The sequence below is a fragment of the Daucus carota genome, chromosome 6 (assembly GCF_001625215.2).
Source record: "Daucus carota subsp. sativus chromosome 6, DH1 v3.0, whole genome shotgun sequence".
Taxonomy (NCBI): Eukaryota; Viridiplantae; Streptophyta; class Magnoliopsida; order Apiales; family Apiaceae; genus Daucus; species Daucus carota.
In genome coordinates, this window is record NC_030386.2 from 18,459,250 (window position 1) to 18,478,827 (window position 19,578).

Sequence of the window (19,578 nt, forward strand, 5' to 3'; positions counted from 1 at the left end):
GAAAGCATTAAGCAAAGTTAAGTTTCTATTATTCTCAAATTTGAAAACGCATTTAATACCGATTGTTTGACTTTCTGACTAAAAAAAAACTTTCTCTATTCTTAAAAATATTAAAATTGTTTTCGAAAAATAAATGTGATGTTTTCAAAAATATGAAAATGTCATTTACTAAAATTATATACCAAACAAAACTTTATATCTTTATAAAATAAAAAACAATGCTAAAATTACAATATGAGCATAATTTTTTTGTTTTAATCTATAATAATCGAAAAGGAAGAAAATTAAGAATAAATTTTATGATATCGAGATTCGAGAACCGACATTTCAAAAATTTCTTATGGGCCACAAGTTATCAGTCCAAGAAACCGAATAAGAAAAGATGCTCTAGAAAGCCCATGTCACGATATAAAATTCAGAACGTGGCCCAACTTGACACACCTCCGCGTGACACTCGATCCGACCCGACCGACCGCACTAAATCAAATCAAATACTGTTTTCGATTTCCAACTCCCTGACTGAAGCTCACACCTCGTTTCAATGGTAATTTCATTATACATACACATGTATACATACGTATTTATATATATGAACACATATTCTGGAGCTTCAAATTTTTGTATATATTGCAAATTTTATGTGCATTAGCATGTGTTAATTGTATTTGTGTGTGTTTATGATCAGGATTTGTTTAAGAAGGCTATACTGGAACCAGGTTCACCCGAAGATTTCGCCCTCAAGTTAGTTCAGGATGCTATTAAACCTCAGGTCTCTCTCTCTCTCTCTCTCTCTCTCTCTCTCTCTCTCTCTCTCTCTCCATTTTAAAGTTATGTATCTAGCTTTGATAATTTCGCAGTTTGTTATGGAGTGTACGTTAAAAATTTATCTGTATGACATTAGTGATTTATGTTCTAAATTAGTTTGTATGACGCTAAATTTCAAACTAGTGTACACTTAATTATACGTTACAGTGATGAATAAGATGCCTGTTTTCGGTGAATGAGTTCGAGTTTTAAGTGACTAGTGATAAACGACAACAATGTTGAATTTTACAAGTTTATTGCCCTAGTTGTGGACGGTAGGCATAGATGGATTGATGCCGTTAATAAAATTCATATGTTCATTATGCTGAAGCCCGGTTATATGTTTGTTGAACCTGATTCTCATTGGTTACCAATTTAATCTGGTTATTAAATGATCCGACCTGTATATATATTGGCAAACATAATTGATGTGTTAGTGTTTATTAGCTTGTTTTGGGGATGCTGTCATATTTAAAGGCTTTCCGCTCATTATATCTTTCTCAATGTTTGGTTTTAATGCTTGGCAGAGGCAAACAAAACTAGTCCAAGATGAAAATCAGCTCTTGGAGAATATTTTACGCACACTGCTTCAGGAACTGGTGGTAAGCATCTTTTCTAGGGTTGATGGATCGAAATCCTGTAAAAAAATCCTTTATCTTAGTAACAAATCAAGAAACTATTGGAAGTAAACGAGTTAGGGTATCTATATGCATTGATGTCAAGACTGAGGAATTCATCTTTGAGTTTGATTTCGACTCTTGCTGAAAATTTAAAAAATTTGAATTAGTTTGCTTGAGGTCTAGTGATCTTGTCCAGTTTTTTGTTATTTGTGTGTACAGTGATTATTTTTGTTGCTACAGTCTTCTGCAGTTCAGTCGGGAGAAAATATTATGCAGTATGGTCAATCAATTTCTGATGAGGCATCCTCAGAGGGCCAAATTCCACGAATTCTTGGTGCGTACATGTCCCAAGTAGTTTTTAATATTTAAAAGTAGTGACCCTGTTCTCTGAGTTTTAAATGTTTCATATATGGAGCCCAAGTATTGTATCTCCTTAGATTGCGACTCTTGCAAGAGATCTCTTAAGTAGTTGGAGAGAAGAGGGTATATAAACTAGCAAGTACCTCTTGAAAGTTTTTATGCTTTATATTTACCACCATACAGATGGTAGCCTATCTCACAGGTGCAGTTCTTCATCCTTTAGTTGCTTTTGCTATGTATCTATTGTATATGGTGGATACTTGAGCATTATGTTTATAATGACCTTGTTATTGCCATCTATATTTCTTCTATCTGCTGTGTCACTATCTCATCTTTCACCTCAATCTTCTCCTTCAGTCTTAAACTCTCACAAACCTATATATGGGATCTGTGCATGGTGGAGGGTCCACAATCACAACTGAGAGGAATTTTTTATAATTCTTATTCTTCCTCCATCAAGTTATAGAGCCACATCTCAGTTATCCTGTTTTAGCTTTTTTACATTCTTCAACCATCAAGTTATCGAGCAATATACAGTTGTCCTTTTTGTAGCTTGCTATCAGAGTGGGTAATTGCTTCAGATTACTTTAGTCACAATAAATCTGAGCCCATAAATTAACTTTAGTTCAAGAAGGAATAGCCACTAATTTAAGTCGATTTATTAGCACAGTCACACTGTCATATGTTTTCTATGTGCGAAATATACCATATGTTTTAGCTTAATGAGACACTCGCACTACAAATCACTTATGTCTTTGCATGTCTCAGAGTACTGTTGTGGACTTGCAAACAAAATTTGTTATCCTTAATTGTATCTTGTCCATTTTGGAGCATCATTTTACCACCCCATTCATTGACATAATACTGTTAATCAGTTGACTTGAAGGATTAATTATGGAATTTAAAGCCTTTTACCTCACACTTAATTTCCAGAAGTCAGTTCGGCCTTAGTTATTCGTTACATAACAAGTTTTAACTTGGAGAAGTCAATTCCTCCAAATCAGTCATGATTAGTATTGAGACTAATCTTTTATAAACTGGCCCCTTATTCCCTCCAATACCTCCAATATCATGTTACACACTCGTACATGCACACACACACATAGTGTGCACGCAACCAATCTCACTCATTTCATTCTGCGCTTTTGATAGACATTGTGCTATATCTTTGTGAAAAAGAGCACATTGAGGGTGGCATGATATTCCAGCTACTAGAAGATTTGACAGAGATGTCTACAATGAGAAATTGCAAAGATGTATTTGGCTATATAGAGAGTAAACAAGACATACTGGGGAAGGTATGCATCATTCTTTCTGCTCAAAATCTATGGTTAGTCTTCTATAAGTATAAGAATCTGAAGCTGTATATAATATTGTCTTGTGTATGTGGGTACTACTGAAATAGCCAGAACTTTTTGCTCGGGGTAAACTTGTTATGTTGAGAACATGCAATCAACTTCTTCGCCGACTGTCGAAGGTATTATTGCATTCATGATCAGTTATCTTATTTTAATAAATTTACCAAAAGATGACTTTTAGTTACTTTTATGCAATGAGGAAGGTTCATCTTTCTCCATCTTTGATGTCTTGTTATTGTGTATTCTTATAAGACTCTCACTCTGCCTCAATGTCGAATAACTCATCTAGTTCATCCGAAAATGTGCGTGCGCTTGTGTGTGTGATTGTGTGTATTTCTAGTAAAAGGTGAAGAGTGATATCTAGTAGAAAGCAATATGAGAGAATAAGAAGTCATAACGTATGTGCCTACATGTACTTAAAAAGGCGTCACTTAAATTAGGATGGTTGTACTAATCTGCAAACCATGTCTTGACACTTATTATGTATATCTTAGTGCTTTGAACATATGAAAGTTCTTGTTATGATCACAACCTATGTAGCGTGGATTCTTCAGTTCGGTGAAGAACTGCAGGTGTGGGGCTGCGTGGGGGTGTGTGGGAGTGCGTATGGAGTGTGCCACATGGCGTATCCACGTTTTTCAGCCAGGGGATTCGTTGGGGTGTGGGAGGGGTAAGATATGACAATATGTAATATTACATGGATTATAAAAAAACAAATGGGTCTTATGATTGAAACACTTTCACCCAATTCTAGTAGCCCATGATAATCGAGGAGTATAATCAGTTAGTTGTAATCAATCGGTATATGTACACACACACACATGTATATGTATGTGTCGATCTGCGTCGTCCTTTCTTCTCCCATTGTGTGTATGCAGAGCGAGTATGTATATCATGTCTATATATATACTAATTGGCTGCTTTGTATTTAACCTTTAGTTTGATTATTTGTTTCGCAAAGTTTTAAAGTTTAAGTTGATTGAATCACTTACCTTACCTTGTTTAATATTATATTATTTTCAAAATAATGATATGTCTTGTAATTACAAAGCATGGCGAACTATTATTAGTTTGTTTAATTGAATTAAAATGAAAACTCTTGTATTATATATATATATATATATATATATATATATATATATATATATATATATATGGGGAGGTTCAAAAGAGACCGAAGCTCAGCCAAAGACCTGGGAGACCATATAATCAGCCGTTGGATCTGTATTAATCCAATGGTCATGGTTAAATCAATTAATGCAATATATTAATCATAGATTCTGTACAGGGGTAGTAAGGAGAATACTGTATCGTATTTTTTTAAAGAATACGTAGATGTAGTAATTGTCTTGAATCCAATCAATGATACTGCCTTTTTTATAAGGGAAATTCTCAATGGTGCACTTGTGTTTTTGGCTTTTCTAGATGGTACGCAAAATAGTATTGGCTTCCTGTTGGTACACTTATACTATTGTACCATTCTATACAATACCCCTTCCGTCAAGTTCCGTTAAACAAACGTTAACTAATCCTAAATTAACCCTAAAAAAAATCTAAAAAAAAAGTTAAAAACAAAAAAAATCTAAAAACAAAAGAAATCTAAACAAGAACCAATCTCCCCAACAACAACTTCCTCCCACCACCAATCTCCCCCCAGCATCTCCCACCCCTCTTTCTCCGATCTCGACACCGAGTCCGCCGCCTCCTTCTTCCCCGACTGCAGCACCTCTCTCGGCACTCTGATGGGTGTCTCCGCCTTCCGTCCCATCATCTTCTCCACCCCTTCTCACCGGCAGAACGCCGCGCTGCCGGAGAACAATCCCGGCAAATCGAAAAAGATAAATATAAAAGCTGCTGTGAAGAGCCTTCTCAGGCGCCGGAGGAGTTGGTGGGGTCGCCTGTGCAGTGACCAGTAGCTCAAGCTCGGCAAGTTTCTCGAGGTCGAGCGACGGTTCAGTGACGGCGCGAATTTTTCGTTGGATGGGATGGGGATGGAGGTGGGGGGTTATAATCAGGGGGTTAATGGTAATGGGAGGGTTTTGTTTGCAATGGGTTGTGTATATTCTCGATTTCTTTGTCAATGATTTGCAATTAAGGGAGTAGAGGATAGGATGAGGGAAGGAAAATAATGGATTTTTAATCAGAAAAAGCTAGTATAAATGTTAACCAACGTTTTTTTAACGGAATTTGACGGAAGGAGTATGGTATAGAATGTTAGAATAGTATAAGTGTACCAACCGGAAGCCAAAAGTATTTTGCGTACCATCTAGAAAAGCCAAAACCACAAGTGTACCATTGAGAATTTCCCTTTTTATAAAGATTCCATACAGATTTTATTTACATACATGCAACGTACATAGTCAATCAAGGTTCTTACTATAATTAAGAGACTGTATTAAAATTTTACCATATTTACGTTCAAGGTGTACATTAATGCATACGTTTACAATCCCACGATGTATGCATTGTATTTAATGATTTTGAAATTTAAATTTATTTACTCTAGTACGATTTGCTTGCTACAAATGAGCTCCTTTACATTCTTTTAAGGATTCTCTTCGGATTCTTACCTCCAGAGCTAACTTATAGTTTAACAAATAAAGAAACTTAATAGAATTTTTCTTCTGAAATAATAAAATATTTAATCTTTATACTACAATATTTAAATTTTACACCAGAACACTGAAATGAATCCGTGATAAAATAAGTGAAATTATAAACAAATTTGAAAAATACATAAAATTTAATATTTACAATATTTACTCAAAAAAATTATATTAAATTTTATATTAGAACAATTTATATATTATGCACAAACCTAAACATTTTACGAGCAAAAAAATACTGTTAGATCTCTCATTAGAAACTTAGTATATTTGAGAACACATTAATGAATCTCCATATTAATTGAATTAGTGAATTTTAAGAAAACGCAACCATATATTTTTATTATATAACTACGTAACACTTTAAAGAATCTCTAAGAAAAAAGAAATTGAATTAATATCTGAAAATTTAAAATTAGTATTAAGATAATTTATAAAGATATCGCACACTTGGCACGCATGACACTTAATGAATATTTTCGTTTCTAAAATTTATCTTCCAAAATAAATAACAAACAAAAATGCAATTTTTATCGTAAGTAACATCTTAAAGAATATCTATAAAAGCCGTAAGAAAATATAAATCATTCAATAAGATATGTTACATTGGTGAAGAACTCATGAATGATATAAATCTTATTGAAATAATTAAAATATTTATACCATGTCATCTAACTTTTTACAATTTTAAAAAATTCCATATTTCAACTACTTTTCCAAGAAAATGTTATTATGCAAAAACTATTGAAAGAGATATATAATGCTAATAAAATACTTTAAAGAATCTAATTTAAAAAATAAGATACATTATGAAATCAAAAAAATTAAAATATGATGATGTAATTTGGAGAATAATTTACTATATGGTTTCGATAAATTCTTGAAATATTTTCTTATATTACTTTATTTGTGATTCTCTTAAATTTTTTTGAATTACTAATTTATTGTTTATGTTAGATGAATTTTTTCAAAATTTATGATTTTTAAAGTGTTTTTGATTCTTTAATCTCATATTTGATCGTGGATTCTTCGGTTTTATTAATGTGTCTTAATGAAGAATATATTATTAAGTTCTACTAAATAAAATAAATGAAAAGGTATTTGGAGGAATACTGTAATGAATCTTGTAGAGATTAAATGACAACTAAATCTCAATATAAATTTTTAATCGAGTATGTGTTCTAAAAATTATAATTTATTGTTTATAATGTTCTATCAAAATTTATTATAAGTCTTTTGAATTCTTCAAGTGATCTACATATTATTAAAACGCAATATATGTTACATAGTAAGTATTCTAATAAGAATTCAAGATTCTTTATGAATGTTAAATTACATGGTAGTCAAGATGTTAAAGATCAAATACCTTATAACATTTAAGATTTTTTGTGAATTAAAAATTAAAGGTTGGAAAATAATTAATTATTTAAATTCTTATATTACACGTGTTCTATTAAGTGTTTTATATGTTAAGAATCAATAATACACATGGGAATACTAAAAATTCTTTCTGAATTATAAATTATTTGTGGATGAATATAAAAAATCTAATTATAATTTATTGATGAATATACAAAATATTTTGAATGATAAATAATTTTTTAAAGAGCACCTAATAAATTTTTGAATCGAGTAAAGTTCATGAAAATATTCAATAATTTTTTAGCCCATAATATTATAACCAAAATTTGTTATAATCTATTTGAGTTCTAAGAAGTGATCTACTAAATCTCGTATAATATAATTTAGTATATTAGATAACATGATAAATGTCTGATATGTGTTTTTAATATATTTTAATTATTATTTTGTTCTGCTAAGTAATATAAGTGTAAAATATAATATTTTATTTTGTCTCAATATTCTACCAAAATTCATTATAGTATTTTTTTTTAAATTCTACAAAATGACTACTAAATTTCAGTATAAACATTTTAATCGAGTATGTGTTCTAAAAAGTTTAAATATAATTTAGTTGTTCAAAAGAATCTAAATTATGAATCCTGTTGTCTAATGTTTATGTAATTAAAACGAAATTTATGTTGGCATCAATGCATTGCCAAAAATATAAAAGATTGTTATCAATTCATTACCAAAAATAAAAAGATTCTTATGTATTTAGAAAGCATGTATTGCAATAATGTAGAGATTTTATTAAATATGAATAGATATAAGTACGTTATTGATCGTTAATTCATTATAACTCATAATAATAATAAATATAGATATGTATGTAAAACAATATGGAATTCTTTAAGATGTTCAATTAATTTTTTAAATAATGTGTTCTTTTACGTTAAATTCTCTGAAATTGTTTAATGTGTTCTTCAACATAATTTGCCCTTCCAAGCCCGTCTACAACATGTTTTCTCTATCTCCAAGCCCAACATGTTTTTTCTATGTCTTTCAGTACAATATCCCTCCTCATCAATACCATGACCAAAATGAATGAGATTGCTATCTGATATGCTGCTAGTATTCTGAACAACATGTAATGAATAGAATTGTTTAAAATGAACACTACTGCATCAATGGATCTTTACCAAATTCCTCAACAAACACATTTCTACAATCGTGAAGCAAGTTCCAAATAATCCCATGATTCAAAACCAAAAAATTCTCCACTTTAGCAACAAGAAGACTATTAAAATGAAAGCCTAAACTAGTTGGAATAATTTCCAAACACTCCTGAGAAAACCTGTAGCCCCATTCACAGTAACAGCAATATTCATGATGTCCAAGGCAAAAAACCAGACATGTAATAACATTTCATATTTTAAGTAAAAACCAAAAGTAAGCCACCAGGCATAACTTATCAAAAACCAGACCCTAAAAACTTATTCCGCCAAATTGATGAAAAAACAAATACCATCACCTAAACCCAGATTAATAGCAAACCGAGAAATTCCATAACCTCTTGAACCTCCAGAAATTCCATGACTCAGCCAAAAGCAGACTCAAATTTCTCCAAACATGAAGTAGACTCAAATTTATAGCAATAAAACCCTTGGGCACAACGGAGGCATCCAAAATTCGACTTGCAGTCCATCCAAGCAACTAAAAATACATACCCCAAGAAATAATTATCAAATGATAATAAAATAGTTATTCAACTATACATAAAAGACCTAAAATTGATATATACACTTTAGTAGAACACTTGTTAGATCAAACATAGGTAGGAGAACAGTTAAAGATTGAAAATAGAATACTTATGACACCCATATATTTAGTAGAACACTTACTAGATCAAACAAGAAGAACACTAATACAATGCTTACGGGACCTCTGGTGTGCCATCAGGATCATCTCGAAACTCCTTCTGAATCTCTTTACAAACACCACTTATAACCATGGATGCCAATTTCTCATTAAATGACCATCCCTCCGCTTAGCCATGTCAACTGAATCGAAATCAGATAAAAGAATACCAAAAACCACATCAGAGGTCCATCTAAGAACATCATTAAAAAAGTACCATTGCTGCGTCTTCTTCACCACCATTGCTGACCTTGATAAAGATTTCTCAAACTTACGTTGGGTTTTTTGTTATTGTATTGTTATAGAATAGTGTATAAATCGATGATTACTAGTTTTACTTTTATTTGCAGCAGTTTCCTTAATTGAAAGATTCTTTTGATTGATGATAGAAAGAAGGATGATATATTGTTTTCCTTTTTTGAATTTATACGCGTCGTATGTGCTTGATATGTACAGTATTTTATGTAATATTTCTGACCAGCTTGCCCTTATAATACATGGTATAATCTTTTGTTAATCAACGGTGTATAGAGAGTCTCTTGGGTCTCTTCATAGTGCTGGTCTCCCTAGAACTCAACTCTATATATATATATATATATATATATATATATATATAGGGGCCTTCTCAGTGGGTAACCACTTAAATAGTAACCAAGTAACTTCTAACCACAACCATTAGATTATTTTACCCACCTGAGTTATGTGTTGCTTGTAGTACAGAAACATACAGAATTACAGGACATAATCTTAATATAAAATTACAGTACATTACATGTATATAGATTTTATTTATATTACAAAACATACTTAAATTAATACTGAACATAATTATAAAAAATACAGAACATGTGTAATTGCTAAACATATTATTTTAGAAAAATTATACTCCCTCCGTCCCACCCATTTCTTATCAAATGGGTTGGGCACGGAGGTTAAGAAATATGTATAAAGTAGTGGAAAAGAGGAAGAAAAGTAGGTAAAGTGGTGGGACCCATTGATTTTTAATGTATAAAAAGAAGATAGTGGAGTAAAAGTAGTGCGAAAAGGAAAGAAAAGTGGAGAAGTGGTGGGACCCATTGACTATTTTTGGTAAGTTTTGAAATGTAAAGAATTGGATGGGACACCCCAAAAAAGAAAATGTAAAGAAATAGGTGGGACGGAGGGAGTGGCAATTTTTTTAATCTTCAAAATATATAAAATTATATAAAACATAGTTATAAAAATAAAGAACATGAACAATTAAAGAACCCCATCTTTTCATAAAATTATAGCTGTGAAGCAGGGATACGGGAGTATGCTGAAGAATCGCAGCGGGGTGCGCGCACCGTGCGGGGGTGCGCAGCGGTGCGGCGCGGTGCGCGCACCCCGCTGCCAGGTGGCGTAGCGGCGAATTTCGGAGACCGATACGTGGGGGTGCGGGAGATGCGGTGCGGGAAGGGTAGTATCGGTAATTTCGCAGCTTTTAAACACAAACAAAAAAACATAAACGGGTTTCTATTTTTGTAAAAGCAGAGAGGGTAGTTTGGAGCCCTAATTGAAGCCCCCAATTTACTCACCTCCATCCAGCGCGGCGGCTCCTTCCAGCGCGGCGGCTCCTCCCGTAAGCTCCGATCATCTATCATATGCTTCCTTTTCTTTCTTCAGTGGAGTTGTAAGCCTCCGATTATATGATTGTAAAAAAGCTCGATTGTGTGTATGTATATATGTTGCTGACTTGCTGTATGTATATATTTTTGATTTCTGATGTTAGTCGTTGTAGTGATGAACTGATGGGCTTGGGCTTTAGTTTGTGTAATTACAAATAAATAAATGCAACGCACTTCATCTTGGATTTGTTTTTTTTATTAATTTTGATTTACTGATTTTCTTTAATAATTCTATTAATGAACTAATGTTAAAGAACTACTGAGTTATTTGTTTTAGTAAATAAAATAAAATAATGCACGTGAGTCTTTTTGAATTATGCTGGCCAGCTGAAAAGAGGCAGTAGCCTCCTGCTCTGTTTCGTAAAAACAGAGTACTAAAAACAGAGTTTTTACTTAACAGTTTTTATTTTATTTGTTGTAATCGGAGTGCTACTTCTTATGATTAGATATTTGATGTCATATATTTAGTTTTGTTAATCATTATATATATATATATATATATATATATATATATAGGCTCATGATCAAATAGAAACCACTCTTAAAATAAAAACTAGAAACCAGTTTCCCTACCACTATTTATAACTACGGGTATCACTAATTTATACTGCACTAATCACTGTTTTTATACATTATGTAAAAAGCGATTTTTATTATCAAAATTGAGAAAATCTACTTATCTAAATTATTGATAATCGATTATAAATGATTAATTTCATCTGTAGGAAGGTTCTTGGTGGTAGGAAGCCGCAAGAGAAGTAGGATGATGATAGTAAGTAGTCGTTAGTTTTGTAAGTTATGATGGAAAGTGTATGTGACTATTGGTGATGATAGACAATGGTGGCAAGTCATGGAAACGTTTGGTAATGGTGCTAAGAGGTCCATTATTACGATTTGGGTGAAGATGATGGTCATATACGTTGCATATATGTATGTATATATATTTATATTCGTGAGATATGCTATATATAAATTAGTGATATGTTATGTACAAATTAGTGATTTCTGTAGTTAAAAATAGTGATAAAAAACTGTCCAGAAACTGGTTTTTAGTTTTTAGGCTAATTTGGTTTCTATTGGAGTAGGACTCTATATATATATATATAATATATATTTTTAATATTTTATTATTTGCCGCGCACTCACGCACCCGCACCCGGACCCGTGCTTCCCAAATTTAATAAAATTTTATTTTAATTAAAAAACATAAGAATTTAATTATAAATATATATAAGAATTTTACCTAATATAATAAAAAACACTGAACACGACTAATATTACACAAAATACAAAATATAATATAATAAATTTACTATACGAAAATGATTTTAAAAATATAATTATACATGAAATTATATTGCTTTGAGTAAAAATAAAATAAAGTATAAACATAAAGTTTTAAAATTATCGAAATAATAGCTAAATTAAATACTGATAGGATAGTCAAAAAAAAATAAAAAAAATACTGATATGATAGTAAAATACAGTTTATACACACGTCCGTGTCCAGCCCTAGGCCCATGTTGCGGTTACCACACGTGGCCGTAGAAAAAAGCAAGTATACTGTACCATCTCATCATCAATGATCGTAGCCCGGTTACTCAAATAAATGAGTTACCCGTTGAAACACCCCCTATATATATATATATATATATATATATATATATATATATATTATCTTTAAAATATTTAAATATTTGCCCAATCTCGCTGCACCCGAATGCCCATATTTTTGGATTTTCCGAATTCCTGTATCCCTAGATCACGCACCCCCGCACCCACAGTCATGCTTCCTAGATGACAAAGCATAAAGTGGAAATCTGGCAAAGTGGCAAAGGATAATGCTTTTAATTGTTACCGTGGTTGACGGGTTCCTTTAATTGTGGCATATGATACTGATTGAGATACAGATTTTGTGAAATCATTGTAGTTTAAAGCATATGATACTGATTGAGATACAGATTTTGTGAAATCATAGTAGTTGAAAGTGTAACGTCTTAGGCTTGAAACTCTGCTTTCTATTTGATTCAAGCTTTGCTTTCAATTTTATTTATTGTTATTATCACAACCCATAAAACGGAAATCTGGCAACGGATAATGCTTTTAATTGTTACCGTTATTGACTGGTTTCTTTGAATGGGGCATATGATACTGATTATGATACAGATTCTTGTAATCATAGTAGTTATAAGTCTAACTACTTGAGCTTGAAAGTCTACTTTCTATTCGATTTGAGCTTTGCGTTATTTATAACCCCCACCCCCACAATCTCTCTCTCTCTCTCTCACACACACACACACGCGCGCGCGCGCACACGCACACACACTTGTGGTAGTTTTAATGGGCTAATGGCAATTAACCATTTTCACTGTTGATTTGTCCATCTCTAATCGTACAGGCAAATGATGTCGTATTTTGTGGGCGAATTATAATGTTTCTTGCTCATTTCTTCCCGTTGTCAGAGCGTTCAGGCAAGAATAGCTCCTTTTTGTACTTGTATTGTGAATACTTGTTTGTTTGATATATTTATTTTCTTGTATAACCACCCACCCACACCCCCCCTAAAGAAAAAAAATTCACTATTGTCATTTGCTTTTCAGCGGTGAACATAAAGGGAGTTTTTAACACATCAAATGAGACAAAGTATGAGAAAGATACTCCTGATGGTAATCTTTAGCTGCAACATTATTACCTTTGGTCGACATCCTGATTTTGTTTGTAATTAAATTTTCATTTCACTGCCTTACAATAAAATAAATTCATTACACAGATTTTGATTAATTGTACTTATTTTTCCTTTTTTTGCAGGAATTTCTATTGATTTCAACTTTTACAAAACATTTTGGGGTTTACAGGTACATAATCAAAATGGTTGCTTGAGTGGCGTTTATTGTACTGGTTCCTATATACATGTGTAATATACTTTGGATTTTGCACACGGAGTTCTTACAATTCCTTCTTTCTACCACCGTAAAAGCTGTGTTGCAGTAGGATTTTTGTTAGCCTGATCTTTCATAAGTTGAAAGTTCTTATTAATCTTGGCAGGAGAATTTTTCGAACCCTGCCTCCCTACTTCATGCTCCGACCAAGTGGCATAAATTTAATTCCTCTTTGATGGTAAGTCCCTTTTCTCAGCTCATCAGTTTTTAGTGCCGTAATCATATTGTAGTTATACTTTACATTAGAAATTGTGGTCCATCTATTGGTTTTAACTCAAGTCTTTCTCCTTTTATTTAAAAATTTCAGGTTGTGTTAAATACCTTTGAAGCTCAGCCTCTGAGTGACGAGGAGGGCAATGCTAATAACCTTGAGGATGAGGCAGCTACCTTCAATATAAAATATCTTACTAGTAGTAAATTGATGGGTCTAGAGGTAAGGAGTGTTTTTAACTTTTCATTAGCATTTATAATAATAGTACTAAATCTTATAGTGCCCTGATCTGTGCATTTCTGATTTTCTACCTATTTTCTTTTCCATCATAGTTAAAAGATTCGAGCTTTCGCCGCCACATTCTAGTTCAGTGCCTAATTTTGTTTGATTATCTAAAGGTAAGCCTTTACGTACCCCGTATTGAATTAGCTGTGTTTGTTTTACTCTTGCTTGTCTGTATTTGAATTGTGAATATATTCTAATAACTTGTATAAATCATGCACCTTAATAGCTGTCTGAAAGTGATGCTGAATGGTGACACTGCTTGGTAACTAGAACTTGATATTAAACTTTCATGAAAGCCTGTCATCCGTTTTGTTGTTGGATATCCTTCACATAGGCTTTTGGTGAATTGACAAACTTGCAATCTCTAAACAAAGAGCTTCCTTGGCTTGGATTAATCGTGAATGATCAGGTTGCAATTTTTTAAGGAAACACTTTGAAGTGTCTCTGATTATGCTAAAACCTCATCGGTGGTACCTCTAGATTTTTCTTATGCATTTAATCATATCTGGTTACACGAGTATTCGTATAGCAAAAGGACTTTAACCATACTGTTCTCAACAATATGTCTCAACTTTGGATGAAGTCTTGGGCAGTCAAATGTTCTCGTAGAATAAATAATTTCTTAAAAGCTAATGGTTGGTGTGATATTATTAGTATGTCGCTCATTTGTGGTAATGTCTTCTTATTGTTCTCCTCATAGGCTCCAGGAAAGAGTGAGAAAGATTTCTTTACTGAAACAGTGGTTAGTTAGCCTCTTTCACTGCGTTTCAAGTTTTATTCTTGTTTCCTATGAAGATATGAAAAGAAATGAAACAGAGTTTTAATTTCACAATTAGAGAAACCTGTTATTGATTCTTCTAGCGAGTAACAATGTATTGCTGTTCATAATTCCAGAAGGACGAAATAAAATCTTGTGAGGAGCGGGTAAAGAAGCTTCTTACCATGACTCCACCTAAAGGGAATGAATTTCTTCATAGTATTGAGCATATACTTGAACGTGAAAGGAATTGGGTGGGCATTTCTCTCCCTCTATTATGTGTGTGTGTAGGTTATATATCCCAGCCTAATTTCAAGTTATATCATTGCTTTTGAGTGACATTTTACACTAACAATATCGTATAGGTATGGTGGAAACGTGATGGTTGCCCACCATTTGAAAAGCAACCAATAGATAGAAAATCAGTTCAAGATGGAATCAAAAAACGGTATGGATGTTAGTTGGTTGCGTGAGTATTAACGGTCCTTTGCTTTTTTAACTTCCGTATTGAGTTTGTAGAATGTACATTACTTGTGATCTGAAATTTTATCGGTAATTGAAAAACAATATGCCATCATTTAACCCTTTTCTGGTGTTTACCTCGTTTTGTATATTATATATGTTTAATCTTCGTGTAGATATTCTGCTTCTGTTTATTCTCTTCCTCTTTTTCCCCTGCAGAAAGCCAAGGTGGAGACTTGGGAATAAGCAACTTTCTCAATTGTGGAAGTGGGCTGAAGATAATCGGGTGTGTTGATTCAGTAATCTCCTTGTTTTCAAGGATAAACTCGTTTGTGTTCCTGTGTTATATATATTTGGCTTTGGATGTCTTTCATATGCTGACTATTTCATTCAATTTCATAATTACGTTTGGCGTCTAAAAGTTGCTGTTATTCTGTTCTTTTATTGACATTTGGTCAATAAATCTGAACCGAAAAAGTTATAGTACTGCAAATCTACAGCTTTATATCCTCAATGAGTTACATGTTGACCAACTAATGTTATACTAGATAATAGTACATAGTAGATCACCTCTATGTGGTTTGGATCTCTTTTGCTAATTTTTATAGGAGATACATTTCAAAAACATTATGACGTGAATATTACAGCTTTGCTTCAAGTCATCTTGCTGCCTAATACTAATGATTTCTTTTTGTTTTCTAGTACCCTAATGTCCTGTATTTGTTCTCATGTTCAGGATGCATTGACTGACCCACAACGTGTGCGCACTCCTGATATCACAGAATATTGGAAACCCTTGGCTGATGATGTGAGTATCTGCTATTATTGAACTGCACTTGAAGCAGCTAACCTTTTGTTTCTGTTTAAATAATATATTTAATAGGAATTGGTTTTCACAACTGCTTCTGTCCAATTTTATGGTGCCCAAAGGGTTTTATTTGTCAGTAGTTGCATATCGGAGTTCATAGTAGTTTAAAATTTGATTCGTTCAACATGAACCTTGTAAATAAGACAATAGCACTGTCAGTTAAACATTCACTATGTTTTGAACTATCACAAATACCTAGTATACTATTCTTGTACAATTTGAAAATCTCATTATGTTTTGAACTATCACTAATACCTTATATACTACTAGTCCTGTACAATTTAAATCTCATTATGCTTGAACTATCACAAATAGTACTTCTTATACTATTCTTGTACAATGTGAACTCAATTAAATCACCTCAACCCTAAATTCAGAAATTCCTTGTATTGGCTACTGGAAAGTCAGTATTGAAATGCAGAAGGGTGTGTTGTACAAATGTGTTTTCAAATATTTTGAATTTGTTTTGAGAACTCAAATGGGAATCATGGACACCTGTTGTAACAGAAGCTTTAGTAATTATTTATAGAAATTTGGATTTGCTTTCTGAAAATTACAGATGGATGAAGCAGCTGGAATAGAAGCAGAGTACCACCACAAGAATAATCGGGTTAGTCTGGAGTGCTGTTTTTTTAAATTCTATTAGTCTTGTTGTCCTCCTTGTAATTGCATTATCACTGATCTGTACAAGGAATATGACTTGTATAATAGTATTAAACTTCCTCTACCAAGTTGCAATGTGGATGGCTGCTTGCAGTAGTCCCTGATGTTCATTTTCAAGGTTTCTAAACCTGTAGGATGAGACTTAAGTATTTTAAGAAACATAAAGCTTGTAGACGAGATTTTCAAAATAAAAACAAGATGCACTTGAGATAATCATTTATCATGGCGTGTGTAATTTTTTTTTGACAAGCACATCGTTCAACTCATGCTTGCAGGTTTATTGTTGGAAAGGTCTTCGATTTTCAGCACGACAAGACTTGGAAGGTTTTTCTAAGGTATGGTCTATGTTATAAATTTTGCCAAGATATTACTAGAATCAACTGTCATTTCAGTACATCTAATATATACCTCTGTACTTCTTCAGTTTACAGAATATGGTGTTGAAGGTGTTGTGCCTCTAGATCTTTTGCCATCTGAAGTACGATCAAAATATCAAGCTAAACCAGCTGATAGGTCAAAGCGTGCCAAAAAGGAAGAAACAAAAAGTTCCACAAATCAAGCTGAAGAGAATCAGGTGCCTTAAAGTCTAAAGATATTGTACTATTTTTGTTCCAGGTTTTACCGTTAATTTATGTTAAAGGTTTACAGTTGAAATGAAATTGATCGTACAAGTCTGTTATATTGAAATCCTTGCACTAGTATAATAACTATAACCAATAATTGTATAGCAAATAAAAGCGTCCAATTCTAAAAGCTGCCTGGCACTCTAAATTATGATGTCATTTTGGCATTAAAGTTGTAAGTAATGGTTTTGATTGGAGTATGTTAACATTATATATAGGGTGAGTATTTGTCATGATGTTTTTTTACTCGCACGTTATATGCGTTGAGATGTTTGAACACTTGATTATGTTACCAAGAGAAGAGAATGGTAAATGCCAAAAGTCATAAAGGACGGTGTCAGCTATGTTTGGTGGATTAGCTGATATCGAAGTCGTAGATACCTGCAGCATTAACAGTCTTCACGATCAGGGGCAAAGGCTGGCTAGGAGTGAAGAGCAGTGCGGAAAAAGTTAAGTATGGAGGATAGTGGGTATAGACTGAGTTGTGACTAGGGTTGAACGGAAAGTAAACGGAAGTTCTGATTCATGCTTTTACAACGTCTCGAGTGAACTTACTTTTGAGAGCATGTTTGTGACAAATAGATAACAACTTCAGCTTTAAGCCTAATTCAAGCTGGCTATCCTTTTGAGACCTGACTGCTGGATGTTACAAGTGTAAATCTTTCAAAGCTTATGCTGTGAGGGAGTTTGGCTGATGAAGATTTCTACTTTATATGTGGAAATTTAGATTAGTCAAACACCCCTGCTAGAAATATATGCAGAGATAGTAGCTATATAATTTTTCAACAACTCCGGGGATCAAACTGCAGACATGTAATGCAGTTACTGCATGTCCTTGAAGTAGTGGTAATTTGTGTTTTCTTTTGCATTTTGTGACGATTCCTTTAATGACATTTACATACCTTCTCTAATCTCCTGCATCTCTGCTGTATATTGTTCTTATATATCTTTTATCCACAAGAATGCAACCCCTGCAAGTGAGGTTGATGGTGAAGGAAGCAGAGTGGATCTTGAAGCCTCGGCAGCTCAAATGGATGCCGACAATGCAACTGGAAATATTTCACAGAGCGGAACTCCAACACCGGAGGATCAACAGAAACAAAGCTCTGACACAGATGGTCAGGAAGCAGGACAAATAGAAGCTGATGCTGAGGCAGAGCCTGAGATTGTAGACGGAGAGACGGATGCAGATGTTGATATGGTTGCAACAGTTTGAAACATGCAAGCATTTGTCAGGTCTGACACTGATATATGAATTTTAAGGAAATTGTATTATATTATTTATAGATATGAACTACAATATTTGTTGCTTTTTTTCGCCTGTTGGCTACTACTTCGAGGATGAGGCATGGAACAATTTGGTTGATTCTAGCTTAAAATGCATCTTTTTACATCCACAGGTCGCTACATGCAGCAATTTCATAAAAGCAACTACTCGTAGCTGGTGCTTTCATGTTATATATGCAATGTTCCGGTCAAGATTAATATTGTGTACCGGTTTGTCCTCCCTCATTTGCTCTCTTCTATCTATCATTGTCTGATCTCTTGGATAAAAGGGAAGCTCTAGTCTTATATGTTCCCTTCATTTTATATTTAGAAAATCAAGCGAGGGCTATAGTTACAAATTCAAAGAAGCTCTGCATTGTATCATCAATTTTCCCATATTCTCTGGGAAGATTAGTTTTCTGTAAGCAAATATCTGTTAAATTTGCTCTCTTGAATATAGTAATCAGCCATAATTGATGTTGGCCTTCATTTTTTTCAACCTACCACTATTTTTTATTTTTTATTTATGGAGCGGGCAAGCATGTAGAATATTAGACTTAAATCCAGGTTGTGAGAGTTTGTAAACTTGGTAGTACTCCCTCTATTCCAGCGGGGATTGATGGGACAGGTTCTTTATGTTATTTTTTGCCATGCATTTTGAGATTCCTATGAAGTATATTTTTATGATATTTTTTTCAAAATTTTTGTTTTCCTAGAAAAAAGTTTGATGTTTAAATCTTTATTAAAAAAATAATTAAAATTTTTTTATGGAATTATACTTTACAGGAGTCTCAAAATATCTGCAAATAATAGACATAAAGAACCTGAGAACCTGCCGGGACGAGTATG

At 33.0% G+C, this 19,578-nt stretch overlaps 1 protein-coding gene across 2 annotated transcripts; it reads left to right on the forward strand.

Annotated features, from left to right (window-relative positions):
• The first annotated feature begins 424 nt into the window (after positions 1 to 424).
• Positions 425 to 19,228, forward strand: LOC108228155 (THO complex subunit 1). 2 transcript variants are annotated; one of them, XM_017403657.2, is made up of 22 exons: positions 425 to 544; positions 686 to 769; positions 1,332 to 1,406; positions 1,665 to 1,758; positions 2,937 to 3,082; positions 3,190 to 3,261; positions 13,054 to 13,126; positions 13,256 to 13,321; positions 13,464 to 13,510; positions 13,701 to 13,772; positions 13,902 to 14,027; positions 14,138 to 14,203; positions 14,791 to 14,832; positions 14,985 to 15,101; positions 15,213 to 15,295; positions 15,529 to 15,595; positions 16,046 to 16,117; positions 16,737 to 16,787; positions 17,116 to 17,175; positions 17,265 to 17,414; positions 18,425 to 18,699; positions 18,864 to 19,228. In XM_017403657.2, exons 1-21 carry the CDS (start codon positions 542 to 544, stop codon positions 18,677 to 18,679), a joined length of 1,821 nt encoding a protein of 606 aa, XP_017259146.2. In that variant the 5' UTR covers positions 425 to 541; the 3' UTR covers positions 18,680 to 18,699; positions 18,864 to 19,228. The 2 variants fall into 2 exon arrangements, with proteins under 2 accessions (XP_017259146.2, XP_063935760.1); XM_064079690.1 differs by having other exon boundaries at positions 14,985 to 15,134; positions 18,864 to 19,004.
• The last annotated feature ends 350 nt before the right edge of the window (positions 19,229 to 19,578 follow it).

Bases quoted from the DNA above. Each gene is read 5' to 3' on its own strand.
- LOC108228155 (XM_064079690.1), top strand. The intron at 14,028-14,137 runs GTAAGGAGTGTT...TTTCCATCATAG, and splicing joins GTAAATTGATGGGTCTAGAG to TTAAAAGATTCGAGCTTTCG. The intron at 15,135-15,212 runs GTAGGTTATATA...AATATCGTATAG, and splicing joins TCCCTCTATTATGTGTGTGT to GTATGGTGGAAACGTGATGG.